Source organism: Daucus carota, chromosome 6 (genome assembly GCF_001625215.2).
Source record: "Daucus carota subsp. sativus chromosome 6, DH1 v3.0, whole genome shotgun sequence".
Taxonomy (NCBI): domain Eukaryota; kingdom Viridiplantae; phylum Streptophyta; class Magnoliopsida; order Apiales; family Apiaceae; genus Daucus; species Daucus carota.
The window spans coordinates 39,737,223-39,762,075 of NC_030386.2; the positions used below are offsets into that span (position 1 = coordinate 39,737,223).

Genomic DNA, 24,853 nt, shown 5'->3' on the forward strand with positions numbered 1-24,853 from the left:
TTCTTTGTTTTAATTAAAAATAAATAATAAATAAACTCGATAAAATCTAAATATATTATCATAAATATTAGAAATCATAACCGTTTAGTTGGTTTTTGTAACATTCAAAAATAATGTGTAAAACTTAATAAATAATATTTTTACTGTTTCAACTTATATTTCAAGGTACCTGTTTGATATTTATAACCACTTCAGTGATCATCTTGATACCGTTTTGAGTTCAGTGACCAATTTGATACATTAAGCCCACTTCAATGACCAACTTGATAATTAACCCGATTTGGATTTCATTTGAAATCCGCACATTTAAATGTTGGTATAAATCTGAGAATTTGAAATGATAACTCAAATCTTGTCATTTGAAATCTATCATTTGAAATGAAATGCACGTTTCTAAACCGCCCCTTAAATATTCTCAATTTAGACGAGCTTCGTTTAGTATGAAACTTTAACAAGTCTCAAATTTATATTCTAGAAATAGAACCCGGCCCAATGCAGACCTCTGGCCAGTTTGATTATGTCATGGTCCATATAACTAAATTGTATATATCACTCCAGGAAGTCAGGGCCCAGAAAGTAAAGAGTTGGTAATATCTCTGAGCCCAGAAAGTAAAATCCGGAAAAAGAATGAGAACGATAAGATACTCATATAGTCATATAATTTTATCTTTTCTCGGTGCCAATTTGACAATTGACATATCTGCAAAATAACGCTTTGTTATTATCCATTTTTTTCCAAAATATACTAATACACAAATGATATATTTAAAACCGAATCTTTTATTATTTCTATCAAGAATGTTTATTTATTCATAAGTATCACCAACCTTTTCCAGGAAAAAACCCACAAAATCCTAATTTGAATTTAGAACACCTTAAAAATCACTTTCCAAAATTCACAACATAAAACTAAATCACCACTCAGCAAAAAAAAAAAAAAAAAAAAACTAAATCACCGCTTCGCACGTGACATTCACCAAACAGCAACGCACCGCACGTGCTCTCCGCCTGTACACCACGTCACCCCCACAAGCCTAACTTAAAAAATCCGACCGTTACAAATTCAAATCCAAGCCTCCCGTTACATTTAAAACGCTCCTTTCCCTTTCTCATAACCACAATTCCCCTAATCTCTCATCTCAGAACCCTCTAAAAACCCGAAAAAACCACAATGTCCGATCTCACCACCACTGATTCCGCCACCATCATGGACCCCAAGCCCCTCCACCCCCTCCACCAAATAGCCGAAAACCCAACACACAAGCTCCTCCTCAAGCAATGGCTCAAAGAGGAGGAACTCATCCTCACCCGAGTCTCCAACAAAGAAACTCAAATCGACTCGATTCGTAAAGAGATCACTCAGCTCTACTGCCTATTCTTCCTATTCCACTCCACCTCACTGATCCTCTTGTTCACTACCTCCTCTTCATTCAGTGGCAGCACCAAGGGGTGTCAGAGGTCCTGGATCCCCTCGGTCTGCTCATTGGTGTGCTCTTTGGGGATTATTTGGGCTGTGCGGTATAAGACCGATGTGGAGGCGCATTTGGAGAGGATGTTGGAGAGGGAGAAGGAGGATGGGAAGCTGTTGGGGAAGTGTGTGGAGGAGCTGAGGAAGAAGGGGGCGGAGTTTGATTTGTTGAAGGAGGTCGATGCGCTGAGGAAGGCCAAGAGCTTGAGAGTCGAATCGAGGACGGTGAAGAAGTGGGAAGCTAGGGACTTTGTTACCTTGTTTTTTGTTGGTGTGGCTTGTTTGGTTCTTGGCCTCACTAGGGTCATTCTGTGCAACTAGATTCAAGAACTGGATTGTTTTGAAGAATTTCGTGTTGATCAGGCCTCTGTGGTTGTCATAGTTTGCGAAATGTATAGGTGAAGAAAGGTATAGTAGAATACATAATTCTGCTGTTGGAATGTGGAAATACCTATATAGAATTGAATTGAAGTGGTACTTTGAAATCTATGCTTGTTTTCTTCTTCATACCTAATGGTTTCTTCTTCTTTTTTGTTATACGGGGTGGGGTGTCTGGGCGCACCTCAAGTAATCCCGGAAGGTGAATAACACAACATCCCACCGCCGTGTTCATATCTAAATAAAATTATATTGTTCAGTGTTAGTTAATAATATCTAGGTTTTACTTCTACGGGGTTTTTACTAGTTGAAATATGGGTTTGTCTAGTGTGTGCCCATTGACACATGCTAAGCACCAAATTCTATAAGTTTGGTGGATTTTAATTGGTGTGGTTGGTGAATTTGCAGGGGTTCCACCATTATAAAGAAGTAGGAACCAATCAAAATCACCCAAAATTATGAATTTAAGTGCTTAACATGTGCCCATGGGCACACACTAGAAAAACCGTTGAAATATTATCCATCGCCGCTTCTAACACATGCTATATCAGCCACTTATCAGATACATAAGAGAGTGAGTATGAAGCTTTTTCAGAGTTCTTCTTTTTCAATTCTATACTAATTCATATTACGTAGAAGAGAACGAGGAACACAAATTAGACTCATGATCTCGGAGGTCAGAGTAACGATTCAGATCTTTCCCGGAAACCTTTAAGATTTCAGAATATGACAACTATTATATCATCCAATTGGTTATTAAAAACTCACTTTGGGGAATCTCTCCATTCATGCCTGACTACTAGCCGGCTAACCGGCCATGGTCAAAAGTGAAACAATTCGATACAAATAAAAATAGTCACTTAAGTAAATTTCTGACTATCGATGACCAGCACTGTTTACGAATTGCTATAAACCAACGGTAATACTAATGTAAGATATAGTACAAGCTTGTGTTCAACCAAGTGCATCATTGTACCTGCTGCTTAATAAAGCAGACGAGGCAGGGACATGTACTGGAGTGTGATTTGAAGCAGTTACCTCGCTATTATCTGCCGATGAGCTGAATGGAGTGTTTGCATCAGTATTTGATGTTGATGCATCAACACTTTCAAAAGTGTTTACATCTGTAAATGTCCAGTCTGTAAGGTAGCCAGGCTTTGTAGTGACTGTGCTTATTTCAATGTCTTCCGATAACATTGCCACCACACGAGACATTGGAGGTCTTAAACTTGGCGATGTTTGAGTGCACAAGAGTGCCACATTTATTAGCCTTTTAACTTCATCCTCATTGAATGCAGATAAACTCGAATCAACAAGATCAATTCCACGGTTATGCTCGTGTAGTTGCCAAGCCTAGAAAGAGTTTAAATATCACAAGCCACTTTAAGAATTATAGCGTGAAAAGTTCTGTTACTCTACCTAATTGGCTAATATGCGAATTCTCTAAGATAAAGCTTTAGATTATAACTAATAGCTACAATTAAGAATCCTCTGTTCAGCCATACGAGTAAGAGAAACGATTGAAGAAGTAGAATGTACCCATTCCAACAGATATATGTGATCATCCTCTAATGTCGAGTCAGAATTGGACCTTCCGCTAACAACTTCCAGAGCTACCACACCAAACCCAAAGACATCAACTTTTTCCGTAAGATGTCCACGCATGGCATATTCTGGTGCAAGATATCCACTGCAGTAACAAGAAACATATTGAGATCAATTACTTCATCCATAAAAAGAGCACACAAAAACAATGGCTACATATATTGTTAAAAATGCACAACTGTTTAATCATACATTGTTCCTGCAACACGGGTACTTATGTGAGTTTTTTTATCATCATAGAGTTTGGCCAATCCAAAGTCCGAAATTTTGGGTTGAAGATCAGAATCGAGCAAAATATTGCTTGCCTTCACATCTCTGTGTACAATTCGTACTCGTGATTCCTCGTGAAGATATGCAAGACCACGTGCCACTCCAAGGCATATTTCATAACGAGCTGACCAGTCGAGGAATAAAGTTCTCTTTCCTGTTTCATTGACACAAAAGAATTTAATAATTTTTAAATTTTTCCATAATATGTGCAAGAGCTGCAAAGCATTACCAAATAACGCTTGATCAAGACTGTTGTTTTCAAGATACTCATATACCAGCAGCCTCTCATCTCCCTCAATGCAGCATCCATATAATTTCACTAGGCTACGATGCTGCACAGCAGATATCGTTGCAATCTCTGCAACAAACTGATTCTTTCCTTGGTGGGATGCTACAGAAAGTTTCTTCACAGCAACAACTCTACCATCACCAAGAGTACCCTGTTAATTAGACATTTTAATTGCATTGTCACAACTGTAGTCCTAAAGGGGGGCAGATGGTTGTTTAATACACCATGTGCTGACAGCATAAGCGCAGTTGCGAGGTGCGTCTTCATCGAAGCAAAACACACATTACATGAAAACTCAATATCTATTCAAAATATATTTAGCTGGGATAGAATTAAAGGTAGTGATGCTGCACTTTTTTCAGCCATGAAATAGAAAGTATTAATGCATAAGCTTCAAAGTCCTAGTATGAAAGAGACTGCAGCATTTTACATCACAGTTTACATAAAAATTCAATTTTGTATGTTTTGTGTTCTTGGATGAGGAAGGGTTTAAAATTAGGGGTAGATATGACTGTTTAGTCAATGTAATAACGATTATTAAATACAAATAAGACTCACCTTGTAAACAGGTCCGAATCCCCCCTCCCCAAGCTTATTAGCAGGACTAAAGTCATCTGTTCCAACTTTTAGTTCTGCATAACTGAAAGTATATGGTCTGGCGTCCATCCCCAGAAACTCTGTTATTTCAGCACATAAATGAACAATAAGTAATAATACCTAATAATTTCATATCAGTAAGCTACATGTTTTATCAGGCAACACTTAGTAATTCTTTGTTTAAGTATGACGCATTCAACTAGCATCGAAAGAGCAGGACAAGTAAAAGTATAGCACGACAGGAAGAAAAAAATACCAGATGTTAAATCAATGTCAAAATTTCATGAGAACATATATGATCGCTTACCTTCTTTACCTTCATCTTCATATGTACTCTGCTTTTTCCTTCTTCGAACGAAGAAAGACAAAACGAATACAGCAATCAGAAAGCTTACAACTGTAACAGGAATGGCGATCTTAGCAACTGAACCTGATTTGTTCTTTCTGGCGGAAGGGTCGACAGGAGGATCATTACTTACAGAAGGAATGAAATCTGCAAGATTTAAGATCACTGGCGGAATTCAAAGAGATGAAAACAGGGTTCAAGCTATGCTGTTGACTGTATTGCGTTGTATAAATTACCTGGTGTGGCAGTAATTGCTGAAATCAAAGGTCCAAATGTACTTGGATCTGGTATACAACATGATCCTTTTCCACCCCAAAAAAAATGGATTTCGAGGTAATTTTCGGAAACCTGTACCTTATAATCTTTTGAAGTTGCACGAAACGAAGATCCAGCTTCCTTGACTATATCAAAATCTTTAAAAACTCGGCTCCCCTGATAGAAATAAACTAATGCATCAGATGGATAATTAGATATTAAAAAGGAGTAAACCGTAGAAAAATGTAATCCATGCATCCCTGAATTGACATGGAACAGGGAATTTGGAGATTTCGTACGAAGTAATGGTATTAGCATTATCAGAAATAGTTTAAGTAAAGGATTAGATTACACTTCCAGGAAATAAATTTGAATAGGAGACCAACCATTATAATCAAATCAATGAATAGGCTTGGTTTAAGTTTTCTTACATCTGCAGCCTGTTGCTGCCTACTGCATCTGCGAAGTGGCTTTTAAAAGCACTTGTAAAATATTTAAATTATATGTATTATAATCAGAATTATCTATAAACTTAACTATAGGGGTATAAACTTAATTATAGGGGTATTTGTAGTTCCCTCCTATATACGTGGCTGTATAAGTATATACTCTATTAAGACAACAAATTCTTCATATGAGGGTATATCTCGCAAGCATACCACCTCCGGCAGATCCTAATAATTAATTAGATTAAAATTTTCAGGTATACTTACACCGGGACAAGTTACTTGTCACATCCTAATAATCTGGACATTTTGTTTCTGGAATAATGAGATTTAGGGATTTGCATTTGATACACTTAAATACAATCTATGTTCTGGATGACGTAAACTCCAGTTTTATTTTATTTTTGATAATGACTCCATCTTAAGTTTTAACTACGAAGAGTATGTGAATGCTTAAAATTATCAGGAAAATTCATTCCCGGTTATGTTTGATTTTTGTTATACGAATATAAGAAACAAAAGGTAAATATTTTTTAAACACAACAGAACCGATTGATTATTCTTAGATGATCAACTCTATCGAAATCCTACGTTGTGAGAAAACTAATAAATGGATCTAAAAATTGCAAAGCTTAAAGTATGGCTCAAGTTCATCATCCACCCCAAACATGATGAACCACAAAAAATAAACAATGAACTTATTACCAAAGGAAAAAAATTGACACGTACCTGGATGTATATATCAAAAATCCTTCTCGCGACACTCCTCCAACCAGGTGGATTTGGGATAGCTATCTCTGCAAACTGAAGTTTCACGGTATAGTTACCATTTTCAAGCCCTAAGCCATAGTATCGAAGCGACCCACCAGAAGTTCGTGCTATCTGGAACAGTGTTGGATCCACTGTATTTGCAAATCGAGATGAAGATGTGTTTATATATTCTGGACTACCAGCATCTGCACGCTGCCCAGCATTACTGACAGCCCATCTATTTGATGTTGGAACATAGTATGTGGCAGGACCAAGGGCCTCATTGTCTCTCTCGTATGCAATCCCGTCTAAAGTTTTAAGTGATGGACCACCACACTTAATTGAAAAATTATAATCTGTAAGATGATGCAACACAAGAAATGATCAAAGAAGACATCTTCAATGTCTTAATTATTATAAGCTAACTTTCATTGATATATTAGAATACCAAAACACATAGATCATGTACTACGTAGACACTTGGTCACTGCCCTTTACCCAAGTTGGACAGGCTCAATGTGTGCTCGATCATCCAACAACTGGTCCTCGTATTACTTGCACAGTATACATTTTGGCCTTCTAAATACGCCCACATATTACTTGCACGGTAGATCATGTATGCACAAAATTAAATATTTAAAATGTACTTGTGCATTGCACGGGCTATAGTAGCACTTAATATTAGTTGTCCAAAAGAATATCCACAATCTAACTGGCCCAATGCGTCCCATATAATTCTTTCGGTTCAAAAGTCCCAGGTGCTTTGCTGGTCTAGCTGGGGGTTGATCTTCTAAGACATTGCAATTTCGGCATCTTTTATCGATCTCAAATAGACAAAGTGATAAACCACTAGTTTTTGTTAACATATTGAGTATCTCTACACATCAAGAAGTCATATGATATTAACAGCTTGTAATGAGTAACTACTTTGTAAACCAAAGTTCCACCTTCTGGGTTGACAATGGACCCAGTTCAAGTAAACAAACACATAGGCAACTTATTTACTGTATAAGTAATTCTTACAAACAAATCAAGACGTCCGAGTTGCGATGAGAAACAACTAGAAATAAAACTGATACAAGAGTCAACTACTTGATTGACCAGATAAATCCAACTTACGACCTAGGAAAAAATGAGCTTGTAGCAATGGTTGCTAGAATCATTCGTATCTGCGTTTTCAATGACTACATGGAACTCCTTAAGCATAATGATTAAAGAATTAACATATTCTGTTTTCACCATGTATATAGTACTCAACTAAAAACACAACGCTGCACTTACATCGTGGAGGATTACGATTGCAAGGAAAACCCTTCTGAAGACAGTTCAGTCCTGGTGTGAGAAATCTGACATCAGAGAATGCAGGTCAACTACAGATAACAGAAATAACGAAACTGACTTTTGAAGATATACACACCAAGGGATTGGGCCAAGAAAAAAAGTTCCACAAAATCATGTGTACATTGTGGCCGGTATTACTGCAGAATACATTATATAGTCCAAATTTGTGCTTCTGCAGCCACCCACATGTAGTCTACGAGCTGTATCTCGTAGTAAGTTACAGCTGATGAATCAATTCACAATACCTTTGTGACTTTGTCTGTACTCCAAGACAAAACTAATCCCTAAAATCTAAATGCAGACACAATTATAAAAGGTTACTGCAATGACAATATGTTCGATTCATAATTCTGATTATCCGTGTAGATAAGTGATCGATGTCTATGCCTAATATGCTATTCATATTAAGAATAAAACTAGTCTACATGGATTACGGTTAATCTTGTACATGCAGTGTGTTTTCCACATTTCATGATAAACTTACTTATATACTTTTAGCACCACTGTGCGTTCTGCCTACACAAGAAAACACTCAGAAAACAGAATATAAGGGTAACTGCTAGTAATCACTCACAGATGTAATATTTTTTGATATGTTAATGACACACTTATTTTTATTAAGAACATGTTATTATCAATTTAAGAAGCATAACTATGTTATATCAGAAATAGCAATATGTTAACTGTTAATAGAGAATTAAGTAGGAGAAAGTAGTTAATCAAGAGAATCACCTGCTATTTGATCCTTCAATTTTGAAGTTGTTGGCAACAATATTACTGCACATTACACCATAAAGCTTTCATAGTTAGTTTATAATATTAAAGTTGCTGTGATTATTATATATAAAGATGGTAAATCTGGAGCAGCAAGGACACCAGTGTGTGCGCGTGTGTACATACAGTTGTATGTTTGATTCACTGATCCACGAAGGAAATGTTCCAGAAAGGTCATTGTAGGACAAATCTCTGCAGAAATTTGAGGTTTTTAATTATATATCTATTCACATACAACTAACATTGGCAATATCTCTTAACTACATAAAGTCTGTAGTCAGTATAAAATTGTACTGATAATCATAGTTTTAAACATTTTAGGCCAACACGATCAGGCAGATAATCCATTTAAAGATTATTTCTAGTTTCTTCCTTTCTTATATATTTAAAGGTTTCCCGCATAACATACTGCACATTCTTTTGATGTATAGATAATTGATTATTGTTCCAAGTTATGAGTCTTCTGACTATATATTCAAACTATTTTAAACTCAGGGTTCATCAGAAGGTCCCTTAATAATAAAGACTATACACTTGGCGAGTAAAAATAAGAACAAGCGGACTTTTGATAAAGCACAACTACTTTATTTGAAGTTTAGAATTAGATCTATGTTTTTCTGTAGTTTTAAACATGAAGCAGGGCTCCACAAGTTTGGCACACTATTGCTTCAAAATGCTGCACTTGATAACAAATACAAGATGGAATAAAAGGATTGTGTAATTTTATATTTCTTTTATATCTGATAGGGGGGAAAACTAAAAAAAAGGGAAAGGTGAATAGTTAGGATTTCTATGTAAAGGCTATTAATTTAGCTTAAAAATTCAGAGAACATTGACTTCGACAGTAAGGACAGTGATCGGAACATCTTCCTTACCCATACTAAGGAGAGTCACACCCTTCCGATTTTCGATTTTTCTTCAAACATATTATTCCAGAAAAATTCTCGGAAACAGTGCTACAATTCCCTGACTGAGAAAGATCATCTCCCTTAGAACTTAGAAGTTTATTGTTTGTTTTCATAACAACAGATTAACATGCTATTACTGACTTATACTGTAAGTGATTCTTTAGAGCATAGAGCGTCCTCCACGCTCACTCCCTACGACACGTGTGAGCAATAAGATAATGTAACATTAGGTAAATGTTATTTGTTTTCCTACCTTCGAAGATAATAAAATTCATTATATCAAAGACTAGAAGTAGAATTCAGGAAAAAGTGGAAAGCCTGTTGTAAAGCAACAACATAAGGAGTTGCTGAATTGATGACACTATTATTACTCAATAGTTGATCCAGAGACTTTGATTCTCTTAAATAGATAACGTTACACAGAAGCTTACTCACATATTCCTAAGAGATGCACTCTTTTGTAGAGGCAGAGTGCCGGATAGCTTATTGTTTCCAAGAAACCTGACAGTATAAATGGAAAAGCATGCTTCAGTTCTTCTAATATTTATGCATGGAAGCACTAAACAATTTATCATATATCATAACTGGAAAAAGATAAGTTAGAGATGTGTAGTACAAAGATTCAAGTGAACTCAAATTGAATAGCGAGTTTGGAATCCGTCCACTGAAGTTGTTGAAGCTCAAATCTCTGATAAAAAGCATATAAAAGACTAAAAGTAATTAAAATTGATGGCAAAAGAAAGCTGCTAAGTGATATCATGATTACATATATGATACTTTTAAATTATAGACATGATTTCCATTAGTCAGATGCATCTAGGTATTATAAGGTAATATTTGAAACGAATTAGAACACTCTTGAAGAGTTGAAGTTGATGTGTTAAGAAGCCAGCATAATCATCCTAAAGAAAGAAAATTCAAGTCTAAAACAAGCAAAGAGTCTCGTGGCTGTGCTGAGCTAGTGAGAACGTCACATAATGAAGCAATGGTCCTAGGATTAGTATCATGCACTGGCAACCCCCGTCACAAATGTGGCATCTAAACATTGTCTATATAAGAAGCGAGGGGTGTGACAGTGAACTGTCAGGGCAGTGAGTCACACCCACACCCTGCTGCACAGGATATGGGTACGCAACCACAGAAAACTCTCCCTGCTTTTTAGGCAGTGATGCAAAGCAAAATTTGCCTTGGACTTTATTGGAACCACAGTGTCAATTTATATTGAGAATTATTCTAGATATCCCTGGCTCTGTTAGTCATTTGCTTGAAAGATGTAAAGTATAGGGGAAAGGATTCTGAATCTCCACCAAAGTTTCATTGTGATTCTCCTTACAAGTTGTTTTCTTCTGTACATTACCCCATAAACATGGCTTTTTTAAAGACAGGTACAGTGACATGGCTTCTTTTTTTTTTTTTTTTTTTTTTGCTAAATGTGACATGGCTTCTTTTAAGACAAGTATTGGCTTTTTTTCTTTATCATAGGTATTTTATTACTTTTCAGACAATATGGATTTAGCCGTTTTCTTCTACTCTAAAATTATTATTCTTCAATGGTTTAATCTAATTTATATAAATCTATTACTGGATAATTAATGTTAGTAAAAGGCTAGTGAGTCGTGAAGTCTTGCTTAGTTCAATATGTCAATATGACTTGTATCACTTGTTTAAAGGCTTTTGTAATCCATAGTTGATTGGTGTTTCTTAAAGGGGTTCATATTTCCATCTACTTTCAGATTTTAGATTGCCATGAAAAAACTAAGCTTTGACTCACTGGGCCTGAATCCATATGAATAATCATCCAACATATATAACTTACAATCGAATCAAAGTTCGATATCCACCAATGTCGGACGGGATAGAACCAGAAATATTGTTATTCCGCAAGATTCTGCACAAAAAACAAAGAAGAAATCAGTAATAGTATATTATTATATCTCCCAGGAACAAAATTAGAAAATTTGAAATAGTATCGTTGAAGTAAAATCATATTATACACGCACATACTAGAACCTTAAACAAATTTCCTTACAAGACAGACAGAGACTTCATTTCTTTGATGAAATCCAGTGTAGAGCTCCCATTAGATACATCACTTATTCTTCTGTGCAGTACAATTTCCAAAGGCCAGCATACAAGTAAGGGAAAGCAGACAACAGATATCCAATTACTGAATACATACATTGTAAGATAAATATATGTGTGTGTGACAATGAATATATACCGAGCCAGCACTTACAAGTCCGTCATTGATGTCAAATTGGCAAAAGTCATCGGTATGGGACCTTCAAAAGCGTTCCCCTGAAACCTCCTAAACAACCACCAGGATATGTCTAAACACCGTGTATGCCATAAAATATTTGATACACATATAAGATAATATCTTAATATACTTCAAGTTGAGATGAATTTTCTAGTTTCCAGCATCACTGGAATGACATAAGAAGAAATAAATCTTACAGCTCTGTAAGCTTTGACCAATTCCCAATAAAGTCGGGTATTCTCCCCGTAAGTTCGTTGCCAGAAGCCCATCTGCAATCACAATAGTTACTTCTCGTGAACTCGAGTAAAAAATCACTTGTCATAATAGTCATCTTGATTTTCCTCTGATTATATTAAGTATCGCTGAAGGTTCTTACACATTAGCCAAATTTCGTAGACTAGCGAATGTTGAAGGTATGGGACCGCTCACTCCAGAAAGATCAAAGTAACTGACAAGATGAACAGTGCTGATGTAAAGAATGCTGCATTTCATATTCTATATGGTTCTGGTTATGATACAGTATATTTGTGTCTTAAATTAAGTGCAAACATGACCACTGCAATCCAGAAATGGTATGAACTACTACTAGATCAGCATCAGCAGATTAATCACTTAAAACTAATAACATATCTTTCATATGGATTTCTCTTTCCAGAACTTAACATGACGGTTGTGACAATCACTCAGTCAGAATGTTACGTTATCTAGCAGAAAATGGTTAATAAATATTAGATAAAGACTCTGGAAAGCAAGCACTTCACATTTATTTAAGTATACGAATGAATTTAAATCAATTAGTATTTATTATCAAAATCTTCCACTCTCTTTATTGGTAGTTCGGATAGTGGTACCACTCAGGTTTCGTTTAAGGAGCTGTCTTGACTACCCCTAAATAATTAAATGTTGCTGGAGGCTGATTTACTTCTTGGTGACACTAATCTATGCTTTTTGCAGCTACATCTACTCAATTTCGAACCTACAGCAGAAGGTTTCTTGTTTTGTATCTGATATATTCTTTTAGCGATAGGTGTAAGAAACTCATGCAAAGTGATGTTCTGTGGCTTGTCATGTCTTTATTGCATAAAGTGTCAGCTTGCGGAAGTGAAAATTTTCAATACCGTAACAAGAGGAATGCAGCTCTTACTTCTGAACATGGATTTCAGTACAAATAAAAACAAGCACTTACATTTGTTCTAACTTTGTTAAACTCCCCAGCTCTGCCGGCAGAGGGCCACTAAAATTGTTTCCGCTAAAAGTCCTGCGGTGTTAACCGTAAAACACATTTTACAAACCTGTGAAGAGTTTAAATAGCTTTATGGTAAACAGATCATTCGTTTATTAAAATGAACGGCACCATACAATATTCTCATATCAGTAAGCTTCCCGAGTTCCTTTGGAAGATTTCCTGATAGTGAATTAATGCTCAGGCCCCTAGAGACGTTGTGTAAGGTGTCAGAATTCTATAAGATATCCAAAACAAAAAAATATAATTAACAAAAAAATATCGCTCACATATACTGCATGCTAACTAAATTTCCAATGGATGCAGATAAAGGACCTGTCAAGTAATTTTGGCGCAAATCCCTGCAAGATACGTGCACACACTATAGCTCAACAGCTGTTTCATAACCAGAAAAAGGAAAGAAATCTGCACTTGCTAGGCTAAAAAACATACAGATTCATGAGGGCAGTCAAGTTCCATAGCTCTTCAGGGATGACACCCACAACATCCAACGCTTTGACCTTCCTGTCATATTATATACATTGTTGAGCTAGTTCTATTTGGTGTAAACCCGACTTACCTCGGCAAGGCTCACTTACCTAGTTACCTAGTTACCTCGCTTAATAACCGAGGTAACCGGCTAGATACTTTTTTTTAAAAACTCTCAGACGTCTATTTATTCATCTGATGAAAAAGAATACGATTGCCAGGACCAGGACCCCGCACTACTCACTATCTTCGATCATATATCAAACAGTTGAAGTGCGTGCTGAGCATAACAAAACCAAGAATTTTATAAAGTTTTCGAAGAGAGGACATACAGCTGGGTAATGCGGCAAGTAGTATTGCCGCAGGCACATTTAATAGCTGGGTTAAAACTACCGTCTGAGAAGGTAGTTACGGTATCAATGGCAGCTCCACTGCATAATTCTCCGCTTATATTCCAGTTGCTCGATGCCGAAATCCCCCATTTGCGAAAGATAGAGTTCACAATTCTCCCTGCAATCACATTGCATAACAAAACGGTTCAAATCAGATGAGAACTAAAAAACAGCGAGAATCTAATTTCATAACTACATATATAAAAACTAACATCAATTCGATTTTTCTGATAAACGAGTTCGAGTATTTTTGTACTAATTCAGTTGTTCCTGATCAGTTAAACGAGGTTAATGTGAAAGCAAGAGGTTTGGTTAAAAATAAGAGGTTTGACGTTTTTGAGTCGACATGTGTATAGTTAAAATATAAAAACCTAACCAGTTATATACCGAACAATTTCACGATTTTACACGAAACAGCTAATTTAATCACATGATCAAAACAACTATTTCGATTAGCTAATCAAAACCAGGCATTTCAATTCCTTAACTAATCGCTAATTGCAGCAGAAGTCTCTAACAAAGAAGTTGAATTGAGTCCACTGTCTGGGCTAGGCAAACTGAATTTCGAACAAGTTCAAACATGTAACAGACTACTCCAGATGAGTTATCGAAAATTTATTAGGCTGATATATATTTTGCTGATTAATAGTATTCTAATAAACTTCAAAATAAACTAGAATCGAATTCATGATCCGGGACGCGAGTTTAGTCCTACGTTACACTAAGAGTTTAAGTTCGGTGTTATTTGGTTACGAGCTCACGAGTAGAATAATTAAATTTCAAAAGAATTAGAAAATTAGAAAAATAATTTCAAGCGATTTCGGAGACGCAACGTAACATTATGTTAAAAATTCACGTACCGTCATTAGGATCAACGGTGGGATTTGTCTTTGTCTGAGCTATGACACCGAAACTTAAAGAGAAGAAGAAGACGATGAAGACGGAAAGCACATGCACATCGATCAATCCAGAGGTCACTGCTGCTCTCATGGCCTTGCAAGGAGACTGGTACAGTTCTGACAACTAGAAACAGTGTAAGGTGGCTGTTATTGTGTGGGAAGAGTTTGTTTAAACTAGGTATATATTTCGTTTTCGGGTATAGTTTTCAGGTATCGCTCTAAAAGATAAGAAAAATGTTTGATGTACATGATTGTGTATAAAATGTTGTAAATAATGACATGTGGTGAGTTTAATTGAAATGACAGTATGTATTTACATCAATAGTTATTAATTATCAAGTTATTATGTATAAATTTTCTGTACACAATTTTGTGCGCTTATCACTACTTTAAAGATAATAATAACAATTTTATATGGAAATTAGTTGAAATGATGTTTATTTAATTATGAGATAAATTTTTTTTAAACGTGTTGGAAAAATATTCTTATTCTCTCTTTATGTTGATATGTTTGAATTTTTATATTTTAAAGGAAGTTGAATCTCTGACTTGTGTCTGTTAGCTCCTTTATTTGGCCACCTTAATAGACTAGCGGTAAAAACTTAACCTATGCATCTCAAGTTGACATGTAAATTAATGTAGGCTTTGAACAAGTTGATCAACTGGCTTAACTCATAACCTAATTAAATAGTATAATCTGGATAAACACTTGGTCGCAGCTGTCTTATTATGGGGCCGTTTGGGTGGGTTTAAAATAAGTGATTCTTGCTTAAAATAAATAAGTGGAGTAGAAGTTAGAAGCAAGATAAGACTTATAAGTGATTAAAGTGTTTGGGAAATAAGTAGAAGTCCTGAAACAAAAGCTAGCATTCCTAGCTTTTTATAAGTGCTTCTTGACTTATTACACAAACGGTACGAATAAGTGCTCATAACTTATAATCCAGAAGCTGGACTTATAAGTCCAACCCAAACACCCACTATATCTGTCACCTTCTCACCTGTTACCCTGTCAGTAATAATTGACATGTAAATATACAAAATAAATTTATTGACTATTAGTTCTTGTTTGAGTCTGAGAATACTAGTAATATATGTGTATTTGAAAGAACAACCGTTTACAAATTAATTTTTATCGCTAAAAGAAGAAAATTTTAAAGTCGGTGTTTAAATTATAGATGAGTTCATGATCCCTAAAAAAAACATATTTTTCTGCCTTAAAATGTTATTATAATCATCAATTGTCAGAAATCCAAACCTATATTAATATTTAAATTATCTTTTAAAATGACAGAGATGAGAATGAGTTTATACATGTTAGCTCCTCTCGTCAACTCCTTTTTTTATCTTTGTTACCACCGCGGTTTAATATACTATATTTGTGTTTTAGTTTTTTAAATTACAATATATATCTTGTTCAATATTTTTAAACTGATTATTTCGGTTATACGATAAAATTATTTTGACACACGCAAAAATTGTAATGTCAGATAAAAATGGGAGTAGTAAGATGTAATCAGGATTTGGAGTAACAAAAAATGCAGTAATTATACACTAGTCGCACAATTTTATGTATTGTTCTATTTTTTATGTTTAATTTTTGTGGCGTGTGTAGAAAATAGTTAAACTGCAATTAAAATCAAACTGATACATAATTATATTATAAGTAACTTTCTGCGTCACATCATTTTATTTATAAACAAATTTTCATATTTAAGATAAAGTAATATCAGGTTAAACGATTTTGTTTATAAACAGTTCATATTTGAGGAAAAGGAATATCAAATAAATCTGATATCAGTACTATATTTATATTAGGTTAAACGACATGGTGTACTATTTTTTAATGCATCCAAATTGTCGTTTCATGAAATACTGTTATTTTCAAAAAAAAATAAATGAAAGGGTATCGGTTTATCATGAAACGAGAATCTAGATGCATTCAAGAATAATATACAATATTATTTAACCTAATATACACCATAATCATACCATATATTGCTTTTTCTATTCTTATTTTATTAAATAATAACAAAATAAATAATTTTTATAAAATAATAAAATATTTCTAGATATATTAACACTTTATTCATCATACTAAATAATTAATATTAGATTTTAATTTTGAGACACTAGAAAATATCAAATGGGATCGAGCACGAAAAAAGTATCTTCTATGTATGAAGAGTGTGAGATTTTTTTATATTTTACTGGAATAGTAGACTCCTATGAGATCAATGTGTGGTTTTAAGTATATTCTGAAGTGCTTTAGAAAATATACGTTTTAATGAATTTTAAGACAAGTGACTTTCTGATAACAAAATCACTTATATTACCTGTTTTTAATTAGAGTTTATTTTATATTTTTATAATTAAATTATTGGATTTTTAAAATATAATATTATTAATTACTAATTTTCAATTTAAAAAATGAAACATCACAGTTTAAAGAAGATTATGTATTATTGAAATGTTTATTTATATTATATTACATATTAATTAAGATAAAATTTGGCCACTTTGCCCGCAAGGGTTGGTTCAGCTGGTTAAAGAGGGGACTTGTATCCTCTTGGTCACAGGTTCGACTCTCGAAGGGAGCGATATTTGTGATTATGCCTCCTGGGCCATAGCCTGTCGCTTAAGCGGTTTACCTTGGTTTACGTGGTTTGCAGGCTATCACGTGAGCTCGTGGGTTTACCCAGTGCGCACCCAAAGAGTAGCGGCTGCGGGTTTCTACGTTTAAAAAAAAAAAAAAAAATTGGCCACTTTAATCAAGAAAATAATTAAAATGAACTATTTTAATAAAACAGAGAAGATAGATAATGAGTGACTTCTTATATTCGTTCACCGACATTTGTAGAACATGATAGTTCATGATAGTGATAAAGAGATTGAAAGAAGAGAAATGAAAGCATGAAAAAGAAAGAACAAGAGATGGTTTACGTGGTTTGCAGGCTATCACGTGAGCTCGTGGGTTTACCCAGTGCGCACCCAAAGAGGAGCGGCTGCGGGTTTCTACGTTAAAAAAAAATAAAAAAAATTGGCCACTTTAATCAAGAAAATAATTAAAATAAACTATTTTAATAAAACATAGAAGATAGATAATGAGTGACTTCTTATATTCGTTCACCGACATTTGTAGAACATGATAGTTCATGATAGTGATAAAGAGATTGAAAGAAGAGAAATGAAAGCATGAAAAAGAAAGAACAAGAGATGGTTTACGTGGTTTGCAGGCTATCACGTGAGCTCGTGGGTTTACCCAGTGCGCACCTAAACGGGTACCTACGTTAAAAAAAAAAAAAATTGGCCACTTTAATCAAGAAAATAATTAAAATGAACTATTTTAATAAAACAGAGAAGATAGATAATGAGTGACTTCTTATATTCGTTCACCGACATTTGTAGAACATGATAGTTCATGATAGTGATAAAGAGATTGAAAGAAAAGAAACGAAAGCATGAAAAAGAAAGAACAAGAGAAATGAAGAGAAAGATAAGCTTGACTGTATAAAGACAATATTGAAGAGGAAAATACAGGCTGAGACAATATGCAGAAGCTGGGCAGAAAATATAGGTAGAAGCACGACGGCAAGTGTGTGATATAATTTTGTATTTGACTGCTTCTTTTTAACTACTAATTAATATTGATTATTGATTTTGTTCAACGTCTAAGTTAAAAAAAAAATTATTCCTAGCAAAAATAAATTCGCAAACAATAAAAAATATGCGATATTATCTTCATGTTTATTGGCACGGATTTGCCAACAAAGAACTCCATCATTAAACTTGTGGTATACATATAACATTCCATCTCTTATTATGTCTGGCATGATATTAGGAATCTTTTTATGATGTTATTCTTCATTATTTAAGAATTATATGAATCGGTAATATGCATTTAATTTTATAATTTTATGATGTTATTCTTCATTATTTAAGAATTATATGAATCGGTAATATGTATTTAATTTTATAATTTGGTAATATATATGTATGTATTAAGAACGCGTTAAGTAGTGATAATTTTATTACCGATGCACTAGCAAATCAATCACACACACCAAATCACAAACACTTATTTCCCAATAAATGGAAGGCTGAGTGGAGCATTAGCATCGCGATTATTGCCATAGATTTGTACATAGTGAATACTGTTTTTGCCATGAAAAGTGCTTGGGCCACTTATTTGTTTTTATATGATGACAAGAAGGATGGAAAAAAATCTGGTTTCTGAGATTCAAAAATATTTTAGAGATTCTATTTCCAATCCTCTGCATTTGTCTAGGCCATGCCTGTGTGGTGGAGATTGATGTCAGTATGTCAGACAAGATCACCTGACAGAGTATATAAGACAACAACACCTGGAACACCCTATGATACCATATATGAATGAAGTGTTGGAGGTGGTGTTAGAAATGTGACTTCAGAAATGAACAACTACTAAAAACGCCATTAATACTCAAGATCTATATTACAGAGAGTTCTGGAACTTGTGTTTTCTATATACAAAAGCTAAAGTTATGTCTAAAGAGATGTTATCTGCCTATATATATACAAGTAGTGATCCTGAAGTAGTGGCTCTGGAATAACAACTTTTCCCGCCTGTTCTGTTATGCCAGTTGTCTTGCTGACCTGTCATTGCCAGCTGTAGTATTACTGTCATTGCCAGCTGGAGTATCTATAGTGTTAACAGGTGGTTAAATGGAGCTCTAGAAATTACTGGTTCCAAATGTCAATACTAATTAATGGGTGAATGTTAGCTGCTATAGCTGCTTGGAAGATCAACTATTTTCGGTAAGATGATCAAGATCTTATTCCAATGCAAAAAAATCGATATAAGTGAAGATTCTTGTGGCGCTAATATAGCACTCACTGTTTTGCCGGTTCGCGAGGCACTAGTACTTATTGAAGATGAAGAGGGGTTTGTTAGGCACTAGCACCTACTGAAGATGAAATTCTTTTTACCTAATTTTTAGGTGTACAAATATTTACTTACATATATTATTTTCAAATTTTTTCTTTGAATAAAGTTTTAATACTATTATATTTATTTTAAAAAATTTGAAAATAATATATATAAATAGAGTAAAATTCTATGGAAACCACTTTTATTGGAGACCGTGGAGACCACTTATGTTCTGCAAGTGAAATATTGCATAAAAACATTGCAAAATGTATAATTTTGCACATCATGTTGTACAAAATCATTATTTCACTTTAAAATTTTGAATATCATATAAGTTTCGCATGTAGAACATTACAAAATGTTATATTCTACGAAATATATTTAGTTTGAATTGTTCAACTTGCAGAACATACATTATATACTTATGAAACATAGATGATCTTCAACAATTTTAATGAATACATGATATTTGTTGAACATACTTCACAAAATAATGTATTTTATAGTGTTTTCATTGCAGAACATAAGTGGTCTCCACGGTCTCCAATAAAAGTGGTCTCCATAGAATTTTACTCTATATAAATATATACATATAAATTAAAACGATTATTATTCAAAATGTAGGGAGTATCAAAAACGTATTGTTGAAAAAATAAAATAAAACGAGTGAGATACCCTGTCTAGGCCTGTAAATGGACCGGATATCTGATCCGTGATTAAATAAATAGATATGGATCCTTATTAAAAAAAATTTGATCTCCTAAGAGTATCTCCAACGGCATTGGCTATAATTGTTGGCTAAATTGGACTTGTAAGACATTATGTAAAATTTGCTGAACTTGTAAGACATTTTGCTTCAATAGTACTGACTATATTGGTTGGCTATAATTTAAAAATAATATGTTAATAATATTTTAAATTGTTAAAATAGAATATATCAGTTCAATATGATAATAAATGATGTACAATCTTCCTACAGATTTTCTTACAGACTTGTAGAGGTTCGACAAATTTAGCCATCCATAGGAGGTTGGCTAAATTTATAGTAGAGCTGTAATTCGAGCCGGGCGGCTCGCGAGCTCGCCCGGCTCGAACTCGTTTAAGTAGGCTCGACTTCGGCTCGTTTAGTTAAACGAGCCGAGCTCGGGCAAAGGTTCCGACTCGTTTAATTAAATGAGCCGGCTCGGCTCGACTCGTGAAATTAAACGAGCCGAGTTCGGGTAGAGGTTTAAGCTCGATTAAGTGTAAAATTAAACGAGCCGCTCGCCCGACTCGCTAAAACCGGCTCGTTTAGCTAAACGAGCCGGCTCGGCTCGACTCGATTCGTGAAATTAAACGAGTCGAGTTCGGGTAGGGATTTAAGCTCGATTAGTTAAACGAGCCGGCTCGGCTCGACTCGATTAACTTCGGCTCGAATTACGCCCGGCTCGAAACTCAGCTCGCTCGGCCCGAATTACACCCCTAATTTATAGACAACAGGTGAGCATGGTTGGAGTTGAGTTTTTGGAGCTGTTGGCTAAATTTTTTTATTTTAAGTATGGCAACTCATCTTGGCTACAAGGGCTTTAGATGATTGGAGATGCTCTAATAATTCGATCCGATAATAATCCGGTCCGATAAATATCAGGGAGGATAACTCGTTTCCAAATATGTACTACATGTAATACTCCTCAAGTGGTCGAATGGGTATCGGGTGGATAATTTTATCAAAACTGAAAATAACTATTCTTATCACTTGATATAAAAACTTAGGTGTTTTGACCTATCCTCAATCACATAACACTTAACAAAGTATGGGACAAGAAGTGATGAACAACGTCGATACCATCGACGAAGCAAAGCTTGGGCCCGAGAAAATATTGATGGAGTTTGCGTCTATCTACCCTCTCCGAGCATGGAAGCAGAGACATTAACTGGGGTGTAATTTGGATCGCTTAGCTGGGTTGTACCTGCAGATGAGCTAAACTGAGTACTCTGATCAGTATTTGATGTTGAAGCGTCAGCACTCAGAAAAGTTGTTGAATCTGAGAATTTCCAGTCCGTAAGATAGCCAGGCTTCGTAGTGACTGGAGTTACTTCGATGTCTCCTGATAACATTGCCACCACACGAGACATTGGAGGTCTTAGATTTGGTGATGTTTGAGTGCACAGAAGTGCCACGTCTATGACCCTTTTAGCTTCACTCTCGTTGCATGTGGACAAACTCGGATCAACAAGCTCAAGCCCACGGTTATCCTCGTGTAATTGCCAGGCCTAAAAAGAAGTAAATTATTACAAGCAGCTGAAAGAATCTCAGTGTTTTTGACAAATCTGTCACTGCGACTAAATATGTTAATTTTTCTAAAACTTTAGGTTCGTGGATTTTAGTTGATGATTGGAGAATATATGAAACATGTCTGTTGAACATTCTATACTTTAGTTATTAGTAAAATCAATGTCATTTCAGTGTTCGTAGTTCAAGGGTCTGAGCATGTTGGTGTCTCTCTGTAGTGACGGTCACGACCTCTACAGATGTTTGTGCTATAGTTAATAGCCTAAAACTAATGTACTCTATTGCAAAAATGTTTAGAATCTGCGATAACACTAACCATGCGCTAAGCAGTATCAGGTATATAAGATTATTAATACCCTCTCTAAGCTAGACTGCTAGAGTTTAGAAGCATACACATAATTACCAGCTAGCTACAGGTAAAGCATGTAAAGAGTTGGTCCATACCCATTCAAGAAGGTATACTTTATCATCTTCTAAGGAGGAGTCGGAATTGGACCTGCCACTAACAATTTCAAGAGCTACAACACCAAACCCGAATACATCAGCTTTTTCGGTAAGATGTCCACGCATGGCATATTCTGGAGCAAGATACCCACTGCAGAAATTATAAAAATATATTACGACTTACTCGATACAGAAATAGGAACATAAAAAACAATGACAATGTAAGCATTTAGACATTGGGTTTTGGTCTGTAACAATCGATTGTTACAGAACCCTTATCCAACACACAGCTTCAGAGCCCTTAGATCTGTATTTTAATGGTGGAGATGAAAGCTTTTTTTTTTACCGATCCGCTATAATTTTCCGCGGATCGGAGCTTTTCCCTTCCGCGGATATTATCCGCGGAAGGGAAAAGCTCCGATCCGCGGAAAATTATAGCGGATCGGTAAAAAAAAAAGCTTCAATCTGGACCCTTCAAATAGAAATCCGACGGCCCTGGTAGTGTGTGTTATATAACCGGTCCCTGACACATGGTTGTCAGGGACCAGGACCCTTAGACATTTATAATTAACTCATACATTGTTCCTGCAACACGAGTACTTATGTGAGTCTTCTTATCATCATAGAGTTTGGCCAAGCCGAAGTCCGAAATTTTGGGTACAAGATCAGAATCAAGCAAAATATTGCTTGCTTTCACATCTCTGTGTACAATTCTTACTCGTGATTCTTCGTGAAGATATGTAAGACCGCGTGCAACTCCAAGGCATATTTCAAAACGAGTAGACCAGTCAAGGAACAAAGTTTTGTTTCCTGTTTCATAAACACATGAAAATTAATTTCTTTTCTGAATCTATTCATATTATATCAAATATATAACCCTAAGAGGGATATCCTCCAAAGTTCAAGGTTTGCGGTTTATGAAGACTACAATGAAATTAAGGTTTTGATAATTGACAACTGCAAAAAACTTAATGAAATATAAATATACAAAAAAGTTACAAACAAGATATATCTGTAAAATTTAAAGTAAAATTCGTCAGTTTAAAAGACATATATTTCACTAAAAATAATAAATTAATACAATATATGATAAATAAAATTATTAAACTTTTATACAGAAATTATATAAAGTTATTTGTAGGAGCTGTGAACAATTACCAAATAACGCTTGATCAAGACTGTTGTTTTCAAGATATTCATAGACAAGCAGTCTCTTATCTCCTTCGATGCAGCATCCATATAATTTCACAAGGTTACGATGCTGCACAGCAGATATTGTTGCAATTTCTGCCACAAACTGACTCTTTCCTTGATGAGATGCCACGGAAAGTTGTTTGACAGCAACAGCTCTAGCATCGCTAAGCATACCCTGTTGATTAAGACAATTTTATATGCACTACCTAACTTGGAGTCCATATTCCTATGCTTTTTGCAAAAGGAAAGATGAAATAAGAGAATAATAGGCATTTATTTTCCTTCTAGAATGCATCGATTAAGATCTCAATATTTGTTAATAATAATATAGTTAATCCCATTTCACAATACAAAATCCATTTTTGGAAAAAAAAAATTTGAAAGAAAGAGGATCACTTTCGAATAATGGCAATTATGAAATTCACATCACCCACAAGTTTGATATCAAAATTTTTTGTAAACAAAAGGCACAAACAAACTGTAAACTGTTCCTATGTACAAATTTGACCAGGTACTCTTTCTGTACAAGGGGAGAAAGTAATGATTACAATTTGTAATCTCAAAGTCATGCCATAGAGGTGATTAATGATTTTCTAACACAGTTTATATGTTGAGTTTCATATTATTCTTTTTGGGGCAAAGGGATATGAACTGTTTAACCAATTAAATTACGGTTCTTAATTACAAATGTGACTCACCTTGTAAACAGGTCCAAATCCCCCCTCCCCAAGCTTATTGATGGGACTAAAGTCATCTGTTCCAGCTTTCAGTTCTGCATAACTGAAAGTATATGGTCTGGCATCCAGCCCCAGAAACTCTGTAATTTTAGAACAAAAATCAGCATTAATTAAGTACTGTAAAACATAAGCCTGTCAATAGGAATATAATTTAACTTATATAATAATATAAAACATTAGAATGTATATAGGACACCAATTTCTACAAAATTCATTTAACACCCATCATAATGTACAACATTGGAAAGCATTGAACGACAGAGGAAAAACATGATACGAATTTAGTGAATAGGACTAGCCAGTGCAGACTATAAAATACCTTCCTTACATGTAGCAATAAAATGGTGTAACAGTGTGAACTTGAAATTTATGTATTTTTTGCTAAATGGGAAATTTAGATTTACAGCAAATAGAATTTTCTCTGAAGCCAAAATCACCTGGTCAAAGCCCCATGAAACATATTCTGCATTATGCCTCTACTAACATACCCTTTATCAATTAGTTCTGGCCATTATAAAGTTTAGTTTTCCCACAATTGATGTAGTCAATCTAAACCATTTTTCTTGGAGGCGCATATAGGGTACACCATAAACATGCTCCATTCCCGCTTA

General features: G+C 34.9%; 2 protein-coding genes across 2 annotated transcripts in view; one reads left to right on the forward strand and one right to left on the reverse strand.

The window, feature by feature from the left end:
• Positions 1 to 1,100: 1,100 nt before the first annotated feature.
• On the forward strand, positions 1,101 to 1,977 carry LOC108226577 (uncharacterized). The gene has a single exon (XM_017401554.2). The coding sequence runs from the start codon at positions 1,172 to 1,174 to the stop codon at positions 1,787 to 1,789; it is 618 nt and encodes a 205-aa protein (XP_017257043.1). The 5' UTR covers positions 1,101 to 1,171; the 3' UTR covers positions 1,790 to 1,977.
• Positions 1,978 to 2,674: 697 nt separating this feature from the next.
• Positions 2,675 to 24,853, reverse strand: part of LOC108227392 (uncharacterized) — a 33,902-nt gene continuing 11,723 nt past the window's right edge. The window contains exons 20-48 of the mRNA XM_017402511.2: positions 24,204 to 24,322; positions 23,470 to 23,680; positions 22,890 to 23,121; positions 22,312 to 22,462; positions 21,474 to 21,848; positions 14,651 to 14,813; positions 13,731 to 13,908; positions 13,363 to 13,434; positions 13,200 to 13,271; positions 13,047 to 13,118; positions 12,874 to 12,945; positions 12,064 to 12,135; positions 11,885 to 11,956; positions 11,664 to 11,735; positions 11,457 to 11,528; positions 11,244 to 11,315; positions 10,044 to 10,115; positions 9,863 to 9,928; positions 8,646 to 8,711; positions 8,478 to 8,522; positions 7,686 to 7,750; positions 6,384 to 6,760; positions 5,190 to 5,385; positions 4,915 to 5,100; positions 4,569 to 4,687; positions 3,951 to 4,161; positions 3,644 to 3,875; positions 3,386 to 3,536; positions 2,675 to 3,199 (exon numbers count right to left, since the gene is read on the reverse strand). Of these exons, the coding sequence (XP_017258000.2) occupies positions 2,801 to 3,199; positions 3,386 to 3,536; positions 3,644 to 3,875; positions 3,951 to 4,161; positions 4,569 to 4,687; positions 4,915 to 5,100; positions 5,190 to 5,385; positions 6,384 to 6,760; positions 7,686 to 7,750; positions 8,478 to 8,522; positions 8,646 to 8,711; positions 9,863 to 9,928; positions 10,044 to 10,115; positions 11,244 to 11,315; positions 11,457 to 11,528; positions 11,664 to 11,735; positions 11,885 to 11,956; positions 12,064 to 12,135; positions 12,874 to 12,945; positions 13,047 to 13,118; positions 13,200 to 13,271; positions 13,363 to 13,434; positions 13,731 to 13,908; positions 14,651 to 14,813; positions 21,474 to 21,848; positions 22,312 to 22,462; positions 22,890 to 23,121; positions 23,470 to 23,680; positions 24,204 to 24,322 (4,262 nt within the window). The 3' untranslated portion in view covers positions 2,675 to 2,800. The remainder of the gene's footprint in view (positions 3,200 to 3,385; positions 3,537 to 3,643; positions 3,876 to 3,950; positions 4,162 to 4,568; positions 4,688 to 4,914; positions 5,101 to 5,189; positions 5,386 to 6,383; positions 6,761 to 7,685; positions 7,751 to 8,477; positions 8,523 to 8,645; positions 8,712 to 9,862; positions 9,929 to 10,043; positions 10,116 to 11,243; positions 11,316 to 11,456; positions 11,529 to 11,663; positions 11,736 to 11,884; positions 11,957 to 12,063; positions 12,136 to 12,873; positions 12,946 to 13,046; positions 13,119 to 13,199; positions 13,272 to 13,362; positions 13,435 to 13,730; positions 13,909 to 14,650; positions 14,814 to 21,473; positions 21,849 to 22,311; positions 22,463 to 22,889; positions 23,122 to 23,469; positions 23,681 to 24,203; positions 24,323 to 24,853) is intronic.